Source organism: Cebus imitator, unplaced genomic scaffold (assembly GCF_001604975.1).
Source record: "Cebus imitator isolate Cc_AM_T3 unplaced genomic scaffold, Cebus_imitator-1.0 Scaffold306, whole genome shotgun sequence".
Classification (NCBI taxonomy): domain Eukaryota; kingdom Metazoa; phylum Chordata; class Mammalia; order Primates; family Cebidae; genus Cebus; species Cebus imitator.
The window spans coordinates 2,564,329-2,579,046 of NW_016107621.1; the positions used below are offsets into that span (position 1 = coordinate 2,564,329).

At 58.2% G+C, this 14,718-nt stretch overlaps 2 protein-coding genes, 2 long non-coding RNA genes and 1 other non-coding gene across 8 annotated transcripts in view; 3 read left to right on the top strand and 2 right to left on the bottom strand.

The window, feature by feature from the left end:
- The window catches only part of PLEKHG2 (pleckstrin homology and RhoGEF domain containing G2), a 14,414-nt gene extending 6,383 nt beyond the window's left edge, over positions 1 to 8,031 (bottom strand). The window contains exons 1-11 of one of the 4 annotated variants that reach the window (XM_017503034.2): positions 6,947 to 8,031; positions 6,164 to 6,294; positions 5,090 to 5,358; positions 4,911 to 5,011; positions 4,038 to 4,104; positions 3,875 to 3,921; positions 3,479 to 3,629; positions 2,037 to 2,174; positions 1,628 to 1,828; positions 895 to 987; positions 718 to 804 (exon numbers count right to left, since the gene is read on the bottom strand). In XM_017503034.2, coding sequence (XP_017358523.1) covers positions 718 to 804; positions 895 to 987; positions 1,628 to 1,828; positions 2,037 to 2,174; positions 3,479 to 3,629; positions 3,875 to 3,921; positions 4,038 to 4,104; positions 4,911 to 5,011; positions 5,090 to 5,358; positions 6,164 to 6,272 — 1,263 coding nt within the window. In that variant the 5' untranslated portion in view covers positions 6,273 to 6,294; positions 6,947 to 8,031. Of the gene's footprint in view, positions 1 to 717; positions 805 to 894; positions 988 to 1,627; positions 1,829 to 2,036; positions 2,175 to 3,478; positions 3,630 to 3,874; positions 3,922 to 4,037; positions 4,105 to 4,910; positions 5,012 to 5,089; positions 5,362 to 6,163; positions 6,739 to 6,946 lie in introns of those variants that run through there. The other 3 variants (XM_037729484.1, XM_037729483.1, XM_017503036.2) reach the window with 3 other exon arrangements.
- Positions 23 to 8,528, top strand: LOC119467586. Its single transcript, XR_005196126.1, has 3 exons — positions 23 to 182; positions 1,647 to 1,873; positions 7,942 to 8,528. It is a non-coding gene; the product is annotated as an uncharacterized LOC119467586 (long non-coding RNA).
- On the top strand, positions 8,104 to 8,196 carry TRNAI-UAU. The gene is given in 2 exon segments: positions 8,104 to 8,141; positions 8,161 to 8,196. It is a non-coding gene; the product is annotated as a tRNA-Ile (tRNA).
- Positions 8,529 to 10,080: 1,552 nt separating the features above from the next.
- Positions 10,081 to 11,628, top strand: LOC108285705. The gene is made up of 2 exons (XR_001817684.2): positions 10,081 to 11,044; positions 11,124 to 11,628. It is a non-coding gene; the product is annotated as an uncharacterized LOC108285705 (long non-coding RNA).
- ZFP36 (ZFP36 ring finger protein) lies at positions 11,149 to 13,694 on the bottom strand. Its single transcript, XM_017503044.2, has 2 exons — positions 13,596 to 13,694; positions 11,149 to 12,813 (listed from the first exon to the last, which is right to left on the bottom strand). The coding sequence occupies exons 1-2, from the start codon at positions 13,635 to 13,637 to the stop codon at positions 11,857 to 11,859; spliced, it is 999 nt and encodes a 332-aa protein (XP_017358533.1). The 5' UTR covers positions 13,638 to 13,694; the 3' UTR covers positions 11,149 to 11,856.
- Between the last annotated feature and the right edge of the window lie 1,024 nt (positions 13,695 to 14,718).

A 14,718-nucleotide genomic window follows, 5' to 3' on the forward strand; every position in this document is an offset into this window, starting at 1 on the left:
GCTGGTTTCAAACTCCTGGGCTCAAGTGATCCTCCCACATCACCCCCTCGAAGCACTGGGATTATAGACATGAGCCACCACAGCCAAACTGATGGGTGCTCCTACTGGTCAGGCCCATGATGTGGCTGGGGACCGTGAATCATCACCACAACCCTAGGATGAAGGTGCTATCATTCCTCTAGGTGAGAAGTTAAGGCTCAGAGAGGTTAAGTTACTTGCCCATGGTCAGAAAGCAGGGACATGGTAGAGCTTACATTCAAATCCAAGAAGCAGGAATTCTGCACATTTTTTTTTTTTTTTTTTGAGACAGAGTTTCACTGTTGCTGCCCCAGCTGAAGTGCAGCAGTGTGATCTTGGCTTACCACAACCTCTGCCTCCCAGGTTCAAGCGATTTTCCTGCCTCAGCCTCCCGAGTAGCGAAGATTACAGGCATGCACCACCATACCTAGCTAATTTTGCATTTTTAGTAGAGACGGGGTTTCTCCATGTTGGTCAGGCTGGTCTAGAACTGCTGACCTCAGGTGCTCCACCTGGCTCGGCCTCCCAAAGTGCTGGATTACAGGCATGAGCCACCGTGCCCGGCTGGAATTCTGCACTTTTAGTGATCACATTATAAGAGACTGCTCTGGCATTGGCTGGGTGGGGGGTCTCCTAGCACTATTGGGGGAGGGTATCTCCAGCAACTCAGAGGGCCCCCGGCTGTGGCAGGAGCTGTACCTTGGCAGGGATGGAGGCAGGGTGGTTCTCAAAGAAGAGGCGCTGGAGACAGTGAATCCACAGCCTCTTCTCTTCTTGGTTCTTGGCCTGGGGGCGGGATGGAGTCGAGTCAGGGGCCAGGTGTGAGGTCTTAAGGCTGGGAGTATCCCTACCAGGCTGGCCTCACTACGTGCTCACCTGGAGCAGGTGCCTGTGCTTGGGAATGGTCAGATCAGACACCTTGAATCCCAGAGGGTCTCGGGGACTCTCGCTCACACTCAGATTGCAGCACTGGAAGGAAAGAGAGGGGCAGCAAGCTCAGAGACCTTGGGCTCAGCGATTCCCCTTGCACAGATAGCCTTGGATGCGTATCCGGATCCTACTCCCTGGGAAGATGTGTCCCACAAGGCTGTGTGGTAGGTTTCCTCTCCCTTTTGTTTGCTTTTTTTTTTTTTTTTGAGACATAGTCACACTCGGTTGCACAGGCTGGAGTGCAGTGGCGCGATCTCGGCTCAATGCAACCTCTGCCTCCCAGGTTCAAGCAATTCTTCTGCCTCAGCCTCCCCAGTAGCTGGAATTACAGGCACTGGCCACCATACTTGGCTAATTTTTGTATTTTTAGTAGAGATGGGGTTTCAACATGTTGGTTATGTTGGTCTCAAACTCCTGACCTCAAGTGATCCACACACCTTGGCCTCCCAAAGTGCTGGGATTACAGGTGTGAGCCACTACGCCCAGCCTTCTTCCTTTGTTTCTTAAGTGGGGCAGCTTTCATTCTATACACTAGAAAGCAAGCCTCCCTTGGATTCCATTCTCAAACACAAGAAAATGTAGCAGGGTCCCCTGGCCCACCCTGTTGGGCACACGGGTACAAGTATGCGGGATATACTTTGCAGGTAATGTTCTAGCCCCACCCCATCCCGAAACTCACAAAGATGTGGCCTTTGTAGGTGTACTCCAGCCCCCTGCGCTTGGCCACCAGCAGCATCCGAGAGAACAGGAAGAGCAGCCGCTCACCCCCTCGCAGCCGGGGGCCACCCCCTCCACCTCCTCGGAATGAGCCCTCCAGCACCAGCTCCCCAAAAGCACTCAGCTCCGGGCCAGTCCAGCCACCCAGTCGCCGCTGCACTTCCTGCCAGGACCCCGCCAGGTGCGCCAGGCACAGAGACGAGCATAGGTAGGTGTCACACACACACCAAAACAGGGGGGTTAGCAACAGGGCCATGCTGTGTCCCAGCCAACCCTCCAAGGCTACCTTTGAGGCACTGATCCCCCCACCCACCCCCAAAACCCCCTTGCTCACTCCCTTTTCCAGTCAGCCCAGCCCACCCTGGGGCCACCTGGAGACGCGCCGCGTGCTCCTGTTTGCGCTTCATGTCGTTGATGTACCAGGCAACTGCTGTCATGGACACGATAGCTTCCTCCACCATCTCTCGGCCCCCGGCCCCTGGGCCCTCTGCCCAGTGTTTCCCTAGTTCCTGCCAGGCAGCCACCAGGTACGCAGGGATGAGAAAAACAGAGAAGGAGAAAGAGAATGAGAGTAACAGGAGATGGAGCACTATAAAGGTGGGGCAAAGGCCGGGTGCGGCAGCTCGCGCCTGTAATCCCAGCACTCTGGGAGGCTGAGGCAGGCGGATCACCCGAGGCCAGGAATTTGAGACCAGCCTGGCCAACATGGTGAAACCCTGTCTCTACTAAAAATAACTTAAAAAAAAAAAGGCTGGGCATGGGGGTGGGAGCCTGTAATCCCAGCTACTCGGGAGGCTGAGACTGGAGAATTGTTTGAACCAGGGAGGTGGAGGTTGCAGTGAGCTGAGATTGTGCCATTGCACTCCAGCCTGGGCAAAAAGGGTGAAACTCCCTCTCAAAAAAAAAAAAAAAAAAAAAGGTAGGGGCAGAGATGGAGAAAGACAAACAAGCAGAGACAGGAAGTAGAATAATCTGGTGCCAGGCGCCACTGCCAGCAAGACCCTACACCAAACACTGGTCCACTTTCTTTCCTTTTTTTTTTTTGAGACAGAGTTTCGCTCTTGTTACCCAGGCTGGAGTGCAATGGCTCGATCTTGGCTCACCGCAGCCTCCGCCTCCTGGGTTCAGGCAATTCTCCTGCCTCAGCCTCCTGAGTAGCTGGGATTACAGGCACGTGCCACCATGCCCAGCTGATTTTTTGTATTTTTAGTAGAGACGGGGTTTCACTATGTTGACCAGGATGGTCTCGATCTCTTGACCTTGTGATCCACCTGCCTCGGCCTCCCAAAGTGCTGGGATTACAGGCGTGAGCCACCGCGCCCAGCCTCTTTCCTTGTTATTTTACTTTTTTTGGAGACAGGGCCTTGCTCTGTCCCAGACTGGAGTGCAGTGGCACAATCACATCTCACCACAGCCTCCAACTCCTGGGCTCAAACAATCCTCCCACCTCAGCCTCCGAGTAGCTGGGACTGCTGTTGTAAGCCGCTGTGCCCGGCTAATTTTGAAATTTTTTTATACAGGCAGGGTTTTGCTATGTTGCCCAGCCTGGTCTTGAAATAATGGGCTCAAGTGATCTTCCCACCTCAGCCTCTCAAAATGCTGGGATTACAGGTGTGAGCCACTGCACCCGGCCCACTGGCGCAGTTTCTAGGGACTGGATCCCTGCCCAGGTGCACAGCTTGGTACAAAGTCAGAGGACACCTCCTCAGGCCTTGCCCAACTCGGGGGGGGGTCCACCCTCCAGATGCAACAACAGGTGGTCAAGGGATGGGACCTCGCCCTCCCCGGCCTGGCTCTGGGGACCCCAGCCGACCTGCAGCAGCAGATGGTACTTGAGGATGCGCTGGACGGGTTTCAGTAGGAAGCTCTGCAGGGGCAGCGAGTGGCGAAGCTGGGCCTGGCGCTCCTGCAGCCAAAGGGCTGCTGGTGGAGACAAGGACAGCTCCCGGAGTAGGGCCAGGGAGCTGGGGGCACAGCACAGGTCAGTGGTGGTTGTCAGTTCCAGTGGGCGGGGCCAAGAGGGGTTGGGGAGGGGCCAGGGTTTGGGAAGGGTAGAGGTCTGACAGGGGGCGGGGCAGTGAGGGAGAGGTCAGTTACTGTCACAGCCTGGAAGGGGTCGGTGCTGGATGGGTCGGGGGTAGAGGGAGGGTGACTGGCACATCAGCTTGTGGGCACGGCCTGAGGCCCAGCAGGGGCTCCTGCCCCTCACCTCGGGTAGTTCATGCAGTACAATGTGTAGATGTCAAAATCCTCGCTCTGCGGGTGACATGGGAGTCAGGGAGACCCCAGGTCCCAGCTTCCCATGACCCCCCTTCCAGCCTAGCCCAAGCCTGCTCTCCCCCTCTACCAAGGCCCCCCACCCCTCCACTCACCCGCTGCACGAAGCACTCGGCAATGCCCCCGGCGCTGCTGGTGCTCTCCAAGTCCTCTAGGAGCTCACTACAGAGGAGAGGGGAGGGTGAAGAACCGCCTGTCTCCACGAACCTCCCCATGGGAGGCCTACGGGAGGCCGATGCCCCAGCGGTCTGCTGAGGCTGGGGGCTTGCTGACTGCCAGCATCTCCTAAGGGGATGTCACATCTGGAGGAAGGGTCCTCTCAGGGCTACACGGGACATGGTAACCTGCTTAGACTTTGTCCCTGGACAGCTTCTCATTCTCCAGCTTGAACTGGTGTCACCGCTGGCGTGAGCCTAGGGGTGTCATGTCATGACTCAAAGAGCTAGGATGATCTTAAGATCCTGCTATAATCCCGAGACCTCATCAAGGCACTTGAAAGTGTCATGATCCTCAGACCCCAGCTTCCTCCTTACCACAGTGACCATCCTGGTTTGTCCGGGATCAAGCAGTTTCCTAGGATGAAGGCTTTCAGTGCTAAAGCTGGAAAAGTCCCAGGCAAATCAGGCTTAGGGGGTCACACGCATGCTCACGCTGTCCCGGCCTTCAGGCCCCAAGTGATTTTTGGATCCATCGTGAGCTCAGACCTGACACAGCCTCGAGACCTCCTCCTGATGCTGGAACCCTGTCCCAGTGTTTGGGCTTCATCTGGGTCCTCTGACTCCCATCTCCTATGGCCCTCCCTCACTCTGGGTTCTCACTCCAGTCATGATCCCTGCTCCCTGCCCAATGTCACAACCCCATGTACCAGCCTGGACAGAACACTATGAAGCTCCAAGATTTGGATTAGGACATAATAGACCTTCCAACCAGTCAAAGCCCTCCCCCCGCCTGTCCCACCTGCCCCTGACCTGCTGAACTCGTAGATGTCTTCTATGTTGGCAAACAGCGTGCCCACCTGCTCCATGCTCAGCCCCAGGACCCCGCCGTCCAGCAGAGGGCCCAGGTAGTCCTGCGGGGATGACTGGGGTTACCAGGGCCAAGGGGCTGGCCTGGGTACCCACTGCCCTCGGGTGTCTGCCCGCCTTACCTCCACAATGCTGCGCAGGTCCCTGACGTAGGCCCGCTCTGTCTCCACGATCTCTCGGGCCACACGCTCCAGCCTTGAGGGTTTGGCTGAACCTGTGATCCCCACCGGAGAGAGATGTAGGCGGATGGGGGGCCCTGGAAGGGGCTCTGGCTTGGAGGCTGAGCAGGCTGGGGTAGGCCCCGGGGCTGGGTCTCCCTCAGAGCCCACTGTGCTCAGGGATGTGGAACTCCCGGAACCTCGGGGGGAGGCCATGGCAGGGGCTGCAGGAGCTGCTGGGGTGTGGAACAGGAGGTCAGAGGAATCTCCCCCCACACCGACTCCCACAGCCTTTCATGCATTCAGCCCCCACCCTCACCCGCACCTGGCCAACAGCACGCCCACTGGCTCCTTCCTCCCTCCCGACTGCCCTCCTTGGTCTAGTCCCATCCTGTCCTATCAGGGTCATCTCTGGTCTTCTGGCCTCCATTACTCTAATCCACCTCCATGAATCAGCCAGGTAGACCTTTATTAATTTGTCCATCTGACTGTGTCACTCCCGTGAGTATAACACCTTCATGCCCCTCGAGATAAAGTCCAAACTCCTCAGATCCCCAGGGCACTGGGCAATGTGGCTGACACAAATTCCTCCAGCCAGCTCTCCTCCCACAGCCACCCCTCTTCTTACACTCTGCATTCCATTGACACTCAACTTCTTTCAGTCTCCTACATGTAGCCTTTTCTTATCTCTGGGCCTTTGCACATGCTGTTCCTTGCATGTGGAATACTCTTCCTTGTCTTTGCCCAACTCCTTCCCCCTAATTTTCCACTTCTCAGTTGAGATGTTCCCACTGCCAGGACCCTTCCCCTGACTTTCCAGGATGGGAGGATCCCCCATCACAGCCCTTACCACTCTGCCCAGCGCTGCCCACTCTGGCCATGTCATTGCCTGGGGATGCGGCCGCCTCCCTCATCCGCCTCCCTCACCCGCCTCGGAGCTCAGTGCGAGTTGGCCTGGGGCTGTCTCGATCATCCAGCGTTGCCAGCCTTGCCCAGGAATAAATGCCCCACAGGCTCCGCCCCTGCCTCTGGGCTCACCTGTCCGAGTCTCACACACAGTGGCACAGTCACAGACTTCGCCTCTTCGGCCACACCCGAGGCTTGGGCTAGGTTTGGAGAGGCTCAGTCCTTGGGCTCCCTCAGGCATGGCTGAGCGGCCCAGCAGGGTCCTGTAGAAAGACCCCCTTCTTGGCTATCAGGACCCCATGGGCCTCTCCACCAACCAAACTCACAGATGGGGGCTGGGAATGAGGAGCGTGTTCTAAATCCAGGGAGGGGCTCCTGGGAATCACTAACTGGGGAGGCACAAAGTGACAGAAAGAAGGGGACAAGGAGAGAGAACCTGGGGAAAAAGATGGAAAAGCTGAGACAAAGAAGAGTGAGCGGAGCAGGAGGCGCAGACGCTGCGAGTCCCGTTTGTCTGGGGCCAGAGGCTTAGGGATCCTGGGAACGTTTGGGCTCTGGCTGGAGCGGAGGGCGAGGGGCAGGGCTGGGAAAAGCCGTGGGCGGGAGGCCGCGGGGTCCCAAGGGAGGGCGGAGGCTGGGGGACCGGATGCCAGGGTCCTGCAGACGGCTCCCTCCCCCGCCGAGGGGTGCGCGCTGGGGCGCTGGCCCGGAGCCCTCGCTCCCCCTCCGGCCGGTCCCCCTCGAGCCCCGAGCGCGGTCCCCACAGCCGCAGCCTCCCCAGCGCCTTCCCACACCCCTCCAGCCCCCAACTCCAGCCGGCGCCTCGGCTCGCCCCCCGACGGCACGCCCCCTCATTGTTCCGCAGCGGCGCCGCCCCCTCCCCCAGTCCGCCTGGGCCCCTCGCCTCCCGCTCACCTCCCGGGGAGCCTCGAGCCCCGGCCCAAGGCAGCCTGGCTCCTGCGCGACCCCGACGCGGTCCCGGGAGAGGTTCGGAGGCCGGACTCAGGGGCGTGAACTTCGGGCTCTCAGGCTCCAGGAACAGAATCTGGGGTCTCTCAGAGAGTGGGGTCCCACAGTCGGAATTTCTCTGTGTTCTAAGTGGGGGATGCTAGGAGCCTCGACTCTGGAGTCTCAGATGGGGGCGCTGGGGACCCACATTCCTGAGTCTTCTAGGTAGGGCTGTGGGGTGGGGGGTGGATTCCGGAGTTCCCCTAACTCTAGGGGCAGGGATGAAACTCCCTCTAGGTGGGAGCACAGGGGGGGTCCCAAAGTCTTGGGTCCCCTTTCAGTGATGGACGCTGCAGCCCAAAACTGGATGGGGGGCTTAGAAGTTCGAATCTCAAGTTCCTCCAATGCGGGGTCTTGGGATTGGAGCCAAGAAGGGAGTCTGCGGTCCTGGATCCTGAGTTCTTGAAACGGGGGTGCGGGGCGCTCGGCCTCCAGGGTCCCGCGAGCTGACGTCTAGGGCTCCCGGCTGCTCCAGGAGGGGGCGCTGGGCACCTGGATGGCTCAAGTCCTCCAGCCTGGGCGCCCGGGCCTGGGCTTCGGGGTCTCTCAGGATGCCGAGCAGAAATTCTGGACGCCGGGGTCCGAACCTCTGGACCCCTCGGGCTCCCAGCTGGGTGTCACAGGGCTTGAGTGACGGCGGCGGCGCCACATCTGGGGCGGGAGAGTCCGGTCCCAGCTGTGCAGCGGGGGGCGGTCGCCCGGGGCTTCCCCTCCCCCTCTGTCGCCCCGGCTCACATCCTGTTCCCGCCTGCGGGGGGAAGGGGCTGCCTTCCGGCCGGCCCGCCCGCGAAGGGTTAAGGCTTCAACCCCCCCCTTATTCTGAATATTCATGAGGAGGCGTGTCCTCTGGGTAGGCGACTCCTCTACATTCCAAACGCCTCGCGGACTTTTTCCTTTTACAGCAAGGGCCGCGAGGCGTGAGAATCCGGAACTGACGAAGGACTGTGTCCTATTGGTAAATCAAAAGTTTTAAATCTGCATATGCAATACAAGGCGGGGCCGTCCGGTGAGGTCACGTGGCCATGAATGACTGAAGGACTCCCCGGCGAAAGGGTGCGGCCAGAGCTCCAGTGGCGCAATCGGTTAGCGCGCGGTACTTATATGACAGTGCGAGCGGAGCAATGCCGAGGTTGTGAGTTCGATCCTCACCTGGAGCACTCTTTTTCTTTTGCCTCTCCCAGCACTTTTAATTTTTTTCTCATCAGTTCTTATAAACTTATACATCTTATAAACCAACCAAAACGTCTACATCACTTAGATGAATGAACATTTCCATCTTTTGAATTATTGGGCCCAAAAGACTTCTAGGGTTTTGGTGACAGTCCCTTGTTTGCTCTGTATTGTAGGAAGGTGCGGTTTCCATCCTAGCCACCAGGTGGGGGTATCGTCTCTTATTAGATGCTTTGGGCATGGAATTTAGTCTGCAAATAGTTTGACTTCTGTAGAGATATGGGTCCTGGGTAAGCTGTATATGGCTCTCCTCTGCATATTTCTCTGTCTCTTTTTAATGCCTCTTTTACGATGAACGTATTTACCGGTATTGGAGTTTTCCACCTCTGTTGAAAAGGAAAACTGTTTCCTTTCCGGTTCTGAGTCTTGATTTTTCAACAAATACTGAACATTCACTATGTGCCTGGCCCCCTTTAGTTGTGTGTAATACAGCAGTGAGTGTCACAGGGCTCGAGAAACAGAGCCTTGGACACGGAAAGAACAAGAAAGACATCGCTCGTTCTTCCTTTAGCCAGATCAGATTCTCTCGCCCTTCCCCAAAGAATCCCTCATGTAAGGAAACAGCACCTCCCACCAGCTCCCACCTCCCAAGGGCACATCCCTGCCCCTGAGGACCTGACATTATAGTGGGGAGGCATATTGCTGTAAACAAAAGAATTGAGAACATTTGAATGTTAGGTGATGATAAATGTCTTGGAAAAAGTCCAGCAAGGTAGGGAAGATGGGTAGTTGGAGGTGGGGTGTGGATTGCCAACAGCAATGGTCAGGGAGGATCTCATAGATCAGGCAACTTTTGAGCAGAGACCTGAAGGAGGGGAGTGAGCCATGAGGACCCCAGGGGAGTGCTCAGGCAGAGGGAACAGCTAGTGCAAAGCTCCTGCGGATGAAGCAGACCAGCTAGGAGGCCAGTGTGCCTGCAGCAGAGTGGTCAAGGGGGAGGGTAAGCGATGGGTGCCAGACTGTGTGGGCTGTGGGGAGCACTTAGGACTTTGACTTTTACGTGATCTGACTCAGGTCTCATAACAGGCTTCCTCTGGTTGTCTCTTGGGGAAGTGGGGAAAGCGGAGACTGAGGGCAGAGGCTGGAGCAGAGACTGATGGGCTGCTATGAAGATGCAAATGGGAGACGTTGTTGGATAGGAACCGGGTGGGGGTCATGGTGGGGGCAGGTGGATTGTGGATCTATTTTGCAGGTGGATCACACAGGATCGCTGTCGGCCTGGGGTATGGGTTTGAGAGCAAGGTGCCAAGAGGTACTCCCGGGTGTCTGGCCTAAGCCCTGGTAGCTGATGGGAGATGCCGTTTTCTTACATGAGGGATTCGTTGGGGAAAGGTGAGAGAATCTGATGGGACTAAAGGAAGGACTAGCGCTATCTCTTTTTTGTTCTTTCCGTGTCCAAGGCTCTGTTTCTGCGAATGTCTCTGCCTGCTTGCTCCTGCTCTAGCTCTCTGCCCCTCCTACGCCCTTGCATCGCAGGGGTTCTGACTCCCTCTCGCCTGACCCTCTTCTACTTATCAGGGCCTGAGCCCTTTCCCACAAGGGAGGCAGTTTCCTGGAAGAAGAGACCAAAGGTCAGTGGGCCAGGGGAGACGGCCAAGGAGGCCTGAGAGCAGGAAGGAGGCTTGAGGAAGGGAGACAGAAGGGAGAGGAGGGAAGGGGCTGGAGAGGGAGAGAAGAGGAGGAGGACTAAGGCTGGGGGTAGGGAGGGAGAGGACAGTGGGGAGTGAGAGGGCAAGTAAAGGGTGGAGAGGAAAGGAAGGACAGAAAAAGGGAGAGAAGGGAGACAGGAAGGAGGAGAAAGGGGGTAAGAGACGGCAGGATGGGGAGGCTGCAAGTGGGAGGGAGGAGCAATGAGGGAGGGACGAGTCGGAGGGTAGAGAGAAGAGCTGAAGGCAAAGGGCGTAGGGCGGGGCAGGAGGGTGCAGAGGAGGAAGTGAGGAGGAGGAGGAGGGGTGAGGGTAGGGAAAGGAGAGAAGAGGGAAGCGGGAGGGAGGAGGAGGGGCGAGGGGGGCAAGGAGAAAAAAGAGGGGCAGCGGGGGGCGAAGGCTGGACGGCAGGGCCAAGCCGCAGGCGCTGACGCAGGGCGGCTTCCGGGCGCGGGGCGCTGGGCCCCGCGGCTGGTCCCGACGCCGCTGGCCTTGTATGGTCGGAAGACGCAGTTCCCCCGGGGCCCCTCCTAGACGCGCGGCCCCTACTACCCACACGCCCTGGCCTCGCGGGGCCAACCCTGGTGGGTGTCTGAGGCCTCGGGTTTCCAAGGTTCGGAAATACCAAGATCCGGTAATTCCTGGGCTCCAGCGTCCCGGGTGGCCAAAAACCTGCAACTCCAAGCCACCAGGGCTCTAGAGTCTAAAGCGCCAGGGGACTTAACCTGAGACTCCTAAATGTTGAGATCCTAGACTCTTGAGACCCTAAAACCCGCTTCCCCACAACATCCCGAAGGCGTCGAAGCCCCCCGGAACCCGAGTCCCGAAACGGGTTCCGTTACCCCAGGCTGTCCCGCCCCGCGCCCGCCCCCGCTCGCCCTGGGCGCGCGCCCCAGCACATTCCGTCCTCTCCACCCGGCCCCTCCCGCCTCCCGCGGCCCCGTGGGGACGGAAACATCCCGTACCCGCTTGCGCGCGCCCGCCAGAGTTGGGTCAAGGAGCCCGGCAAGACGGGAGCGCGGCCCCCCCGACGCCCGGGAACTGGCTCCCCCGGTTCTCATCTGGTGACCTCACCTGGTCCCACCCTTTCAGGTGAACGGCCAGGCCCGGTGACGTCACTTCCTGCCAGGTGAGCGCCGCGGGGCTGGGAGGAGCAGAGTTGACTGGTTCCAAAAAGTCACCCCTTCCCTCCCCATTCTTGTCTCTAGACCGCGAAGAAGCGAGGATCCCAGCTTACACGCAGATTCCGTTTATTTAAAAATTTCCAAAAACACAAAAATAGACTTTTAAGGTAACAATATATATTACTAAATATATTATTATAGTCTACTTATAATAATTATACCGTCGTTTCCAATATTACAAAAAAAGAGGAAGAAAAATACGAGGGAAGCAGACGACCCAATATATATAAATACTATAAAATCATATTAGAATAAATAAAGTCGTCATAAATAAAGACCCATTGATTCATGGGTGGGGTTTGGCAACAGCTTTGGCTACTTGCTTTTGGAGGGTAATTTGAGCACCAGGATTCCCCCTCAGGGGAGGTTCCAGTTACCAGGAGACTGGAACCTCAGATCTCTAAAAACTGGAGGGGCAGAGAAGGCCTATTATTCACAGCACGTAAGATTCCACGAAACAGATTTGCGCAGGGAAGAGGTGGGGGAGAGGGTTCATTGCCTCCCTTAAATATGCTACATTTTTTTTTTTAAGAACCTCAGAAGACACTCCATCCCCCACCACGAATACTGAGCTTGCACACTTGGGGACCTGCCCCAGCGTGAGGTCAGGGGAGTGGGTTAATGCATTCTGCAAAAAGGGGTTACTTGATTACTGTCCCCCAAGTCTCCACAGCCCTGGGTCCATGCAAAGACCACAGTGCAAGAGATGTGGCTCCCCCCCTGAGATCCAGCTGATCTGGCAGGGCAGAGTCACTTGTCATTCAGAAACAGAGATGCGATTGAAAATGGGGAGTCGCCGGGGGGCTGTTGTGGGCTGAGGTGGTGGAAAAACCCCCGCCTCGAAGACTGGAGAGTCAGAGCCCCCCAAGCTGCTACCGCTGCTGGCGTATTCATCAGGGTCAGATCCCAGGGATTGTACAGAGGGGCTTCTTACCAGGCCACCCAAGGCCCCCCCCCAGACGCTCATAGGGGTGGCCCTTCGGCAAGAGGGGCAACAGACTGGGGTGGGGTCTCTTCGAGCCACGGGAGTACCAGGGGCAGCAGAGAAAGCAGAGGGTGACAGTGGAAGGTCCCCAGGTGGTGGCGGGGAGCTGGAGGGCGAGAAGGAGCAGGACAGGGAAGGGCCGGCCAGGCCTGGCGGTGGTGGTGAGGTCCGGCGGCCGGAGGGCAGGCCAGAGAAACTGATGCTCTGGCGAAGCACAGGAGGGTGGCCCGGGGCCGCCAGGTCTTCGCTGGGGTTGTGGATGAAGTGGCAGCGAGAGCCGTAGGGGCAGCGGCCCTGGAGGTAGAACTTGTGGCAGAGTTCCGTCTTGTACTTGGGGTGGCGATTGGCTTGGCGCAGCTCGCCCAGGCCATGGGCAAACTGGCATTTGGCCCCATAGCGGCAGCGCCCACTCTCTGAGAAGGTCCGACATAGCTCAGTCTTGTAGCGGGAGGAGGTGGTGGGGGTCGCTGTGGGCGAGGTGGGTGAGGGTGACAGCTCGGGGCCCAGGTGGGGAGTCAGCGGTGCGAAGCCGGGGGGTGGGGGCACCCAGCCAAAGCTGCGGCCCTCTACCAGGCTGGTGGAGCGGCCAGGCAGGCGAGAGATGACCCCAGACGGGCTGGAGTCAGAGGGGCTCAGGCTCCAGAGTCCCGAGGAGCCCCAGCCTGGGCTGGACTCAGTCTCTCCGTGGTCGGATGGCACGGGCGCGTCAACCTTCAGCGACAGGAGGCTCTGCGGAAATGGGTCGGTTAAGGCACCTGAAAATGCAGGGCGACGCCCCACTCCAACTGCAGGGATCAAGAGCTTGCCAGGCCGGTTTGTGGGCTCCCGGCCTGAGCCCCACCCGCCCGCAGAAACTCCCAGGTTCCAGATGCCAGGAACCCAGATTTGGAGATTCCGACCGAGGCATTATCCCGGGGGACCCAGGAATTCCTGTTTCCCCGGCTGGACCAAGAGGGGTCCCCGAAGTCAGAGCGCACCACTGTTTCCCAATTTTGAGTCTCTGGGCCTCCCCGGATATGACCCACGCGTCGGGATCTCCAGTTTCACAACTGGAGAAACCGGGCAAAGTTGACCCAGGAGTCCGGATCGCTTTGGTTTAAGGGTTTTCGGAGAACTATGGTCAGGGACTGGAGAGACATAAGTCAGATCCCCCCACCCTAAGACTCCAGCCCCAGAAACGCCTCCGCGCAAAACCACGCCCTCAGCAACGACTAGGGGTGAGCCAGGTATGGGGGCCACTTCCGCCTCCAGGCAGCCTCAGTGTGAGAAATATTCTCCGACTTTCCACTTGCACGGGCCGCCCTACCCATGTTTGAGCCAAGACCCGGGAGACGCGAGCTCCGTTTCCACCTCTAAATCACCAAGCTGGTCTTGGGAGTAGAAGGCAGGGGCCCGGGGCTGGCGCGCTAGGGAGCCCCGGTTGGAGAAGGGAGGCAAGCGTCCCGGGCTGGAGCTTGCGGCTCTAGAGAGCTGGGAGTCAGGCGTGCAGGTGCCGAGTGGCGGGGACTCACCTCGTAGATGGCGGTGAGATCCATGGTGTAGCGGTTGGCCATGAGGGAGTCGGCCAAGTGTCGGAGCGCTGAAGTCAGGCTGAGGCTGGCAGGGAGAGCCGTCTTCTTATAGAGCCCGGTTGGGGCGGGGCCGGGGGCGGGGCAGGAGGGGCGCTTCCCGGACGCGCGCCCCTGGCGCAGCCTGGCTGGCCCTGGACTGGTTCCCTTCCGCCCGGCCCTGGGCCAGGACGTGCCTGAGTTTGGCCGGTGGACAGCCGCGACCGGGCGGGGAGTGCGTGGGACAGGGGTGGGGGTCGGGGTGGGGTTGCGGATGGCGGGGCGCCTGCCGAGTTTTCAGAGCTGGAGACTGAGGCTTGTAGAAGGAAACTGGGACGGAGGTGGGGGCAGGGCTCCAGGGGCAACTGACAAGGGCAGAGGCCCGATGGGGCGTGTGCGTGCGACACAGAGGGACGGGGGCGGCCAGAGACACGCAGAGGGGCACAGACAGACAGGGAGAGAGGCAGAGAGAAAAACATCAGCAGAGACGCAGAGAGGGATAGAGAGGGTGAGGAAGGGAGGGAAGGTGGGGAGAGAGAGAGAAAATCCCAGAGACAGATTCACAGGGATTAGAGGGTTGGGAGGATCACAGAAACAAACCGAAAGGGGCTGAGCGCAGTGGCTCACGCCTGTGATCACAGCACTTTTTGTGTCTCTTTTTCTTTCTTTCCTTTTTTCTTTTCTTTCCTTTTCTTTCCCTCCCTCCCTCCCTCCCTCCCTCCCTTCCTTCCTTCCTTCCTTCCTTCCTTCCTTCCTTCCTTCTCTCTTTCTCTTTCTTTCTTTTTTTCTCTTTCTTCTTTTTGAGAGACAGGATTTCCCTATGTTGCTAAGGCTGATCTTGGGCTCCTGAGCTCTAGTGATCCTCCCACCGCGGCCTCCCAAAGAGCTGGAATTACAGGTGTGAGCTGCCAAGGTCCGCCAATCCCAGCAATTTGAGAGGGTGAGGCGGGTAGATTATCCGAGATCAGGAGTTTGAAGTCAGCTTGGGCAACAGCGAGATCCCATCTCTATAAAATGTATTATTTAAAAAAAAAAAGATAGCCGGGCGCGGTGGCTCAAGCCTGTAATCCCAGCACTTTGGGAGGCC

Excerpts from the sequence above, each read along its gene's own strand:
- ZFP36 (XM_017503044.2), bottom strand. The coding sequence starts at position 13,637 with ATGGCCAACCGCTACACCATGGATCTCACCGCCATCTACGAG. Across the intron at positions 12,814-13,595 it reads ATCTCACCGCCATCTACGAG|AGCCTCCTGTCGCTGAAGGT; the intron begins GTGAGTCCCCGC and ends CCATTTCCGCAG.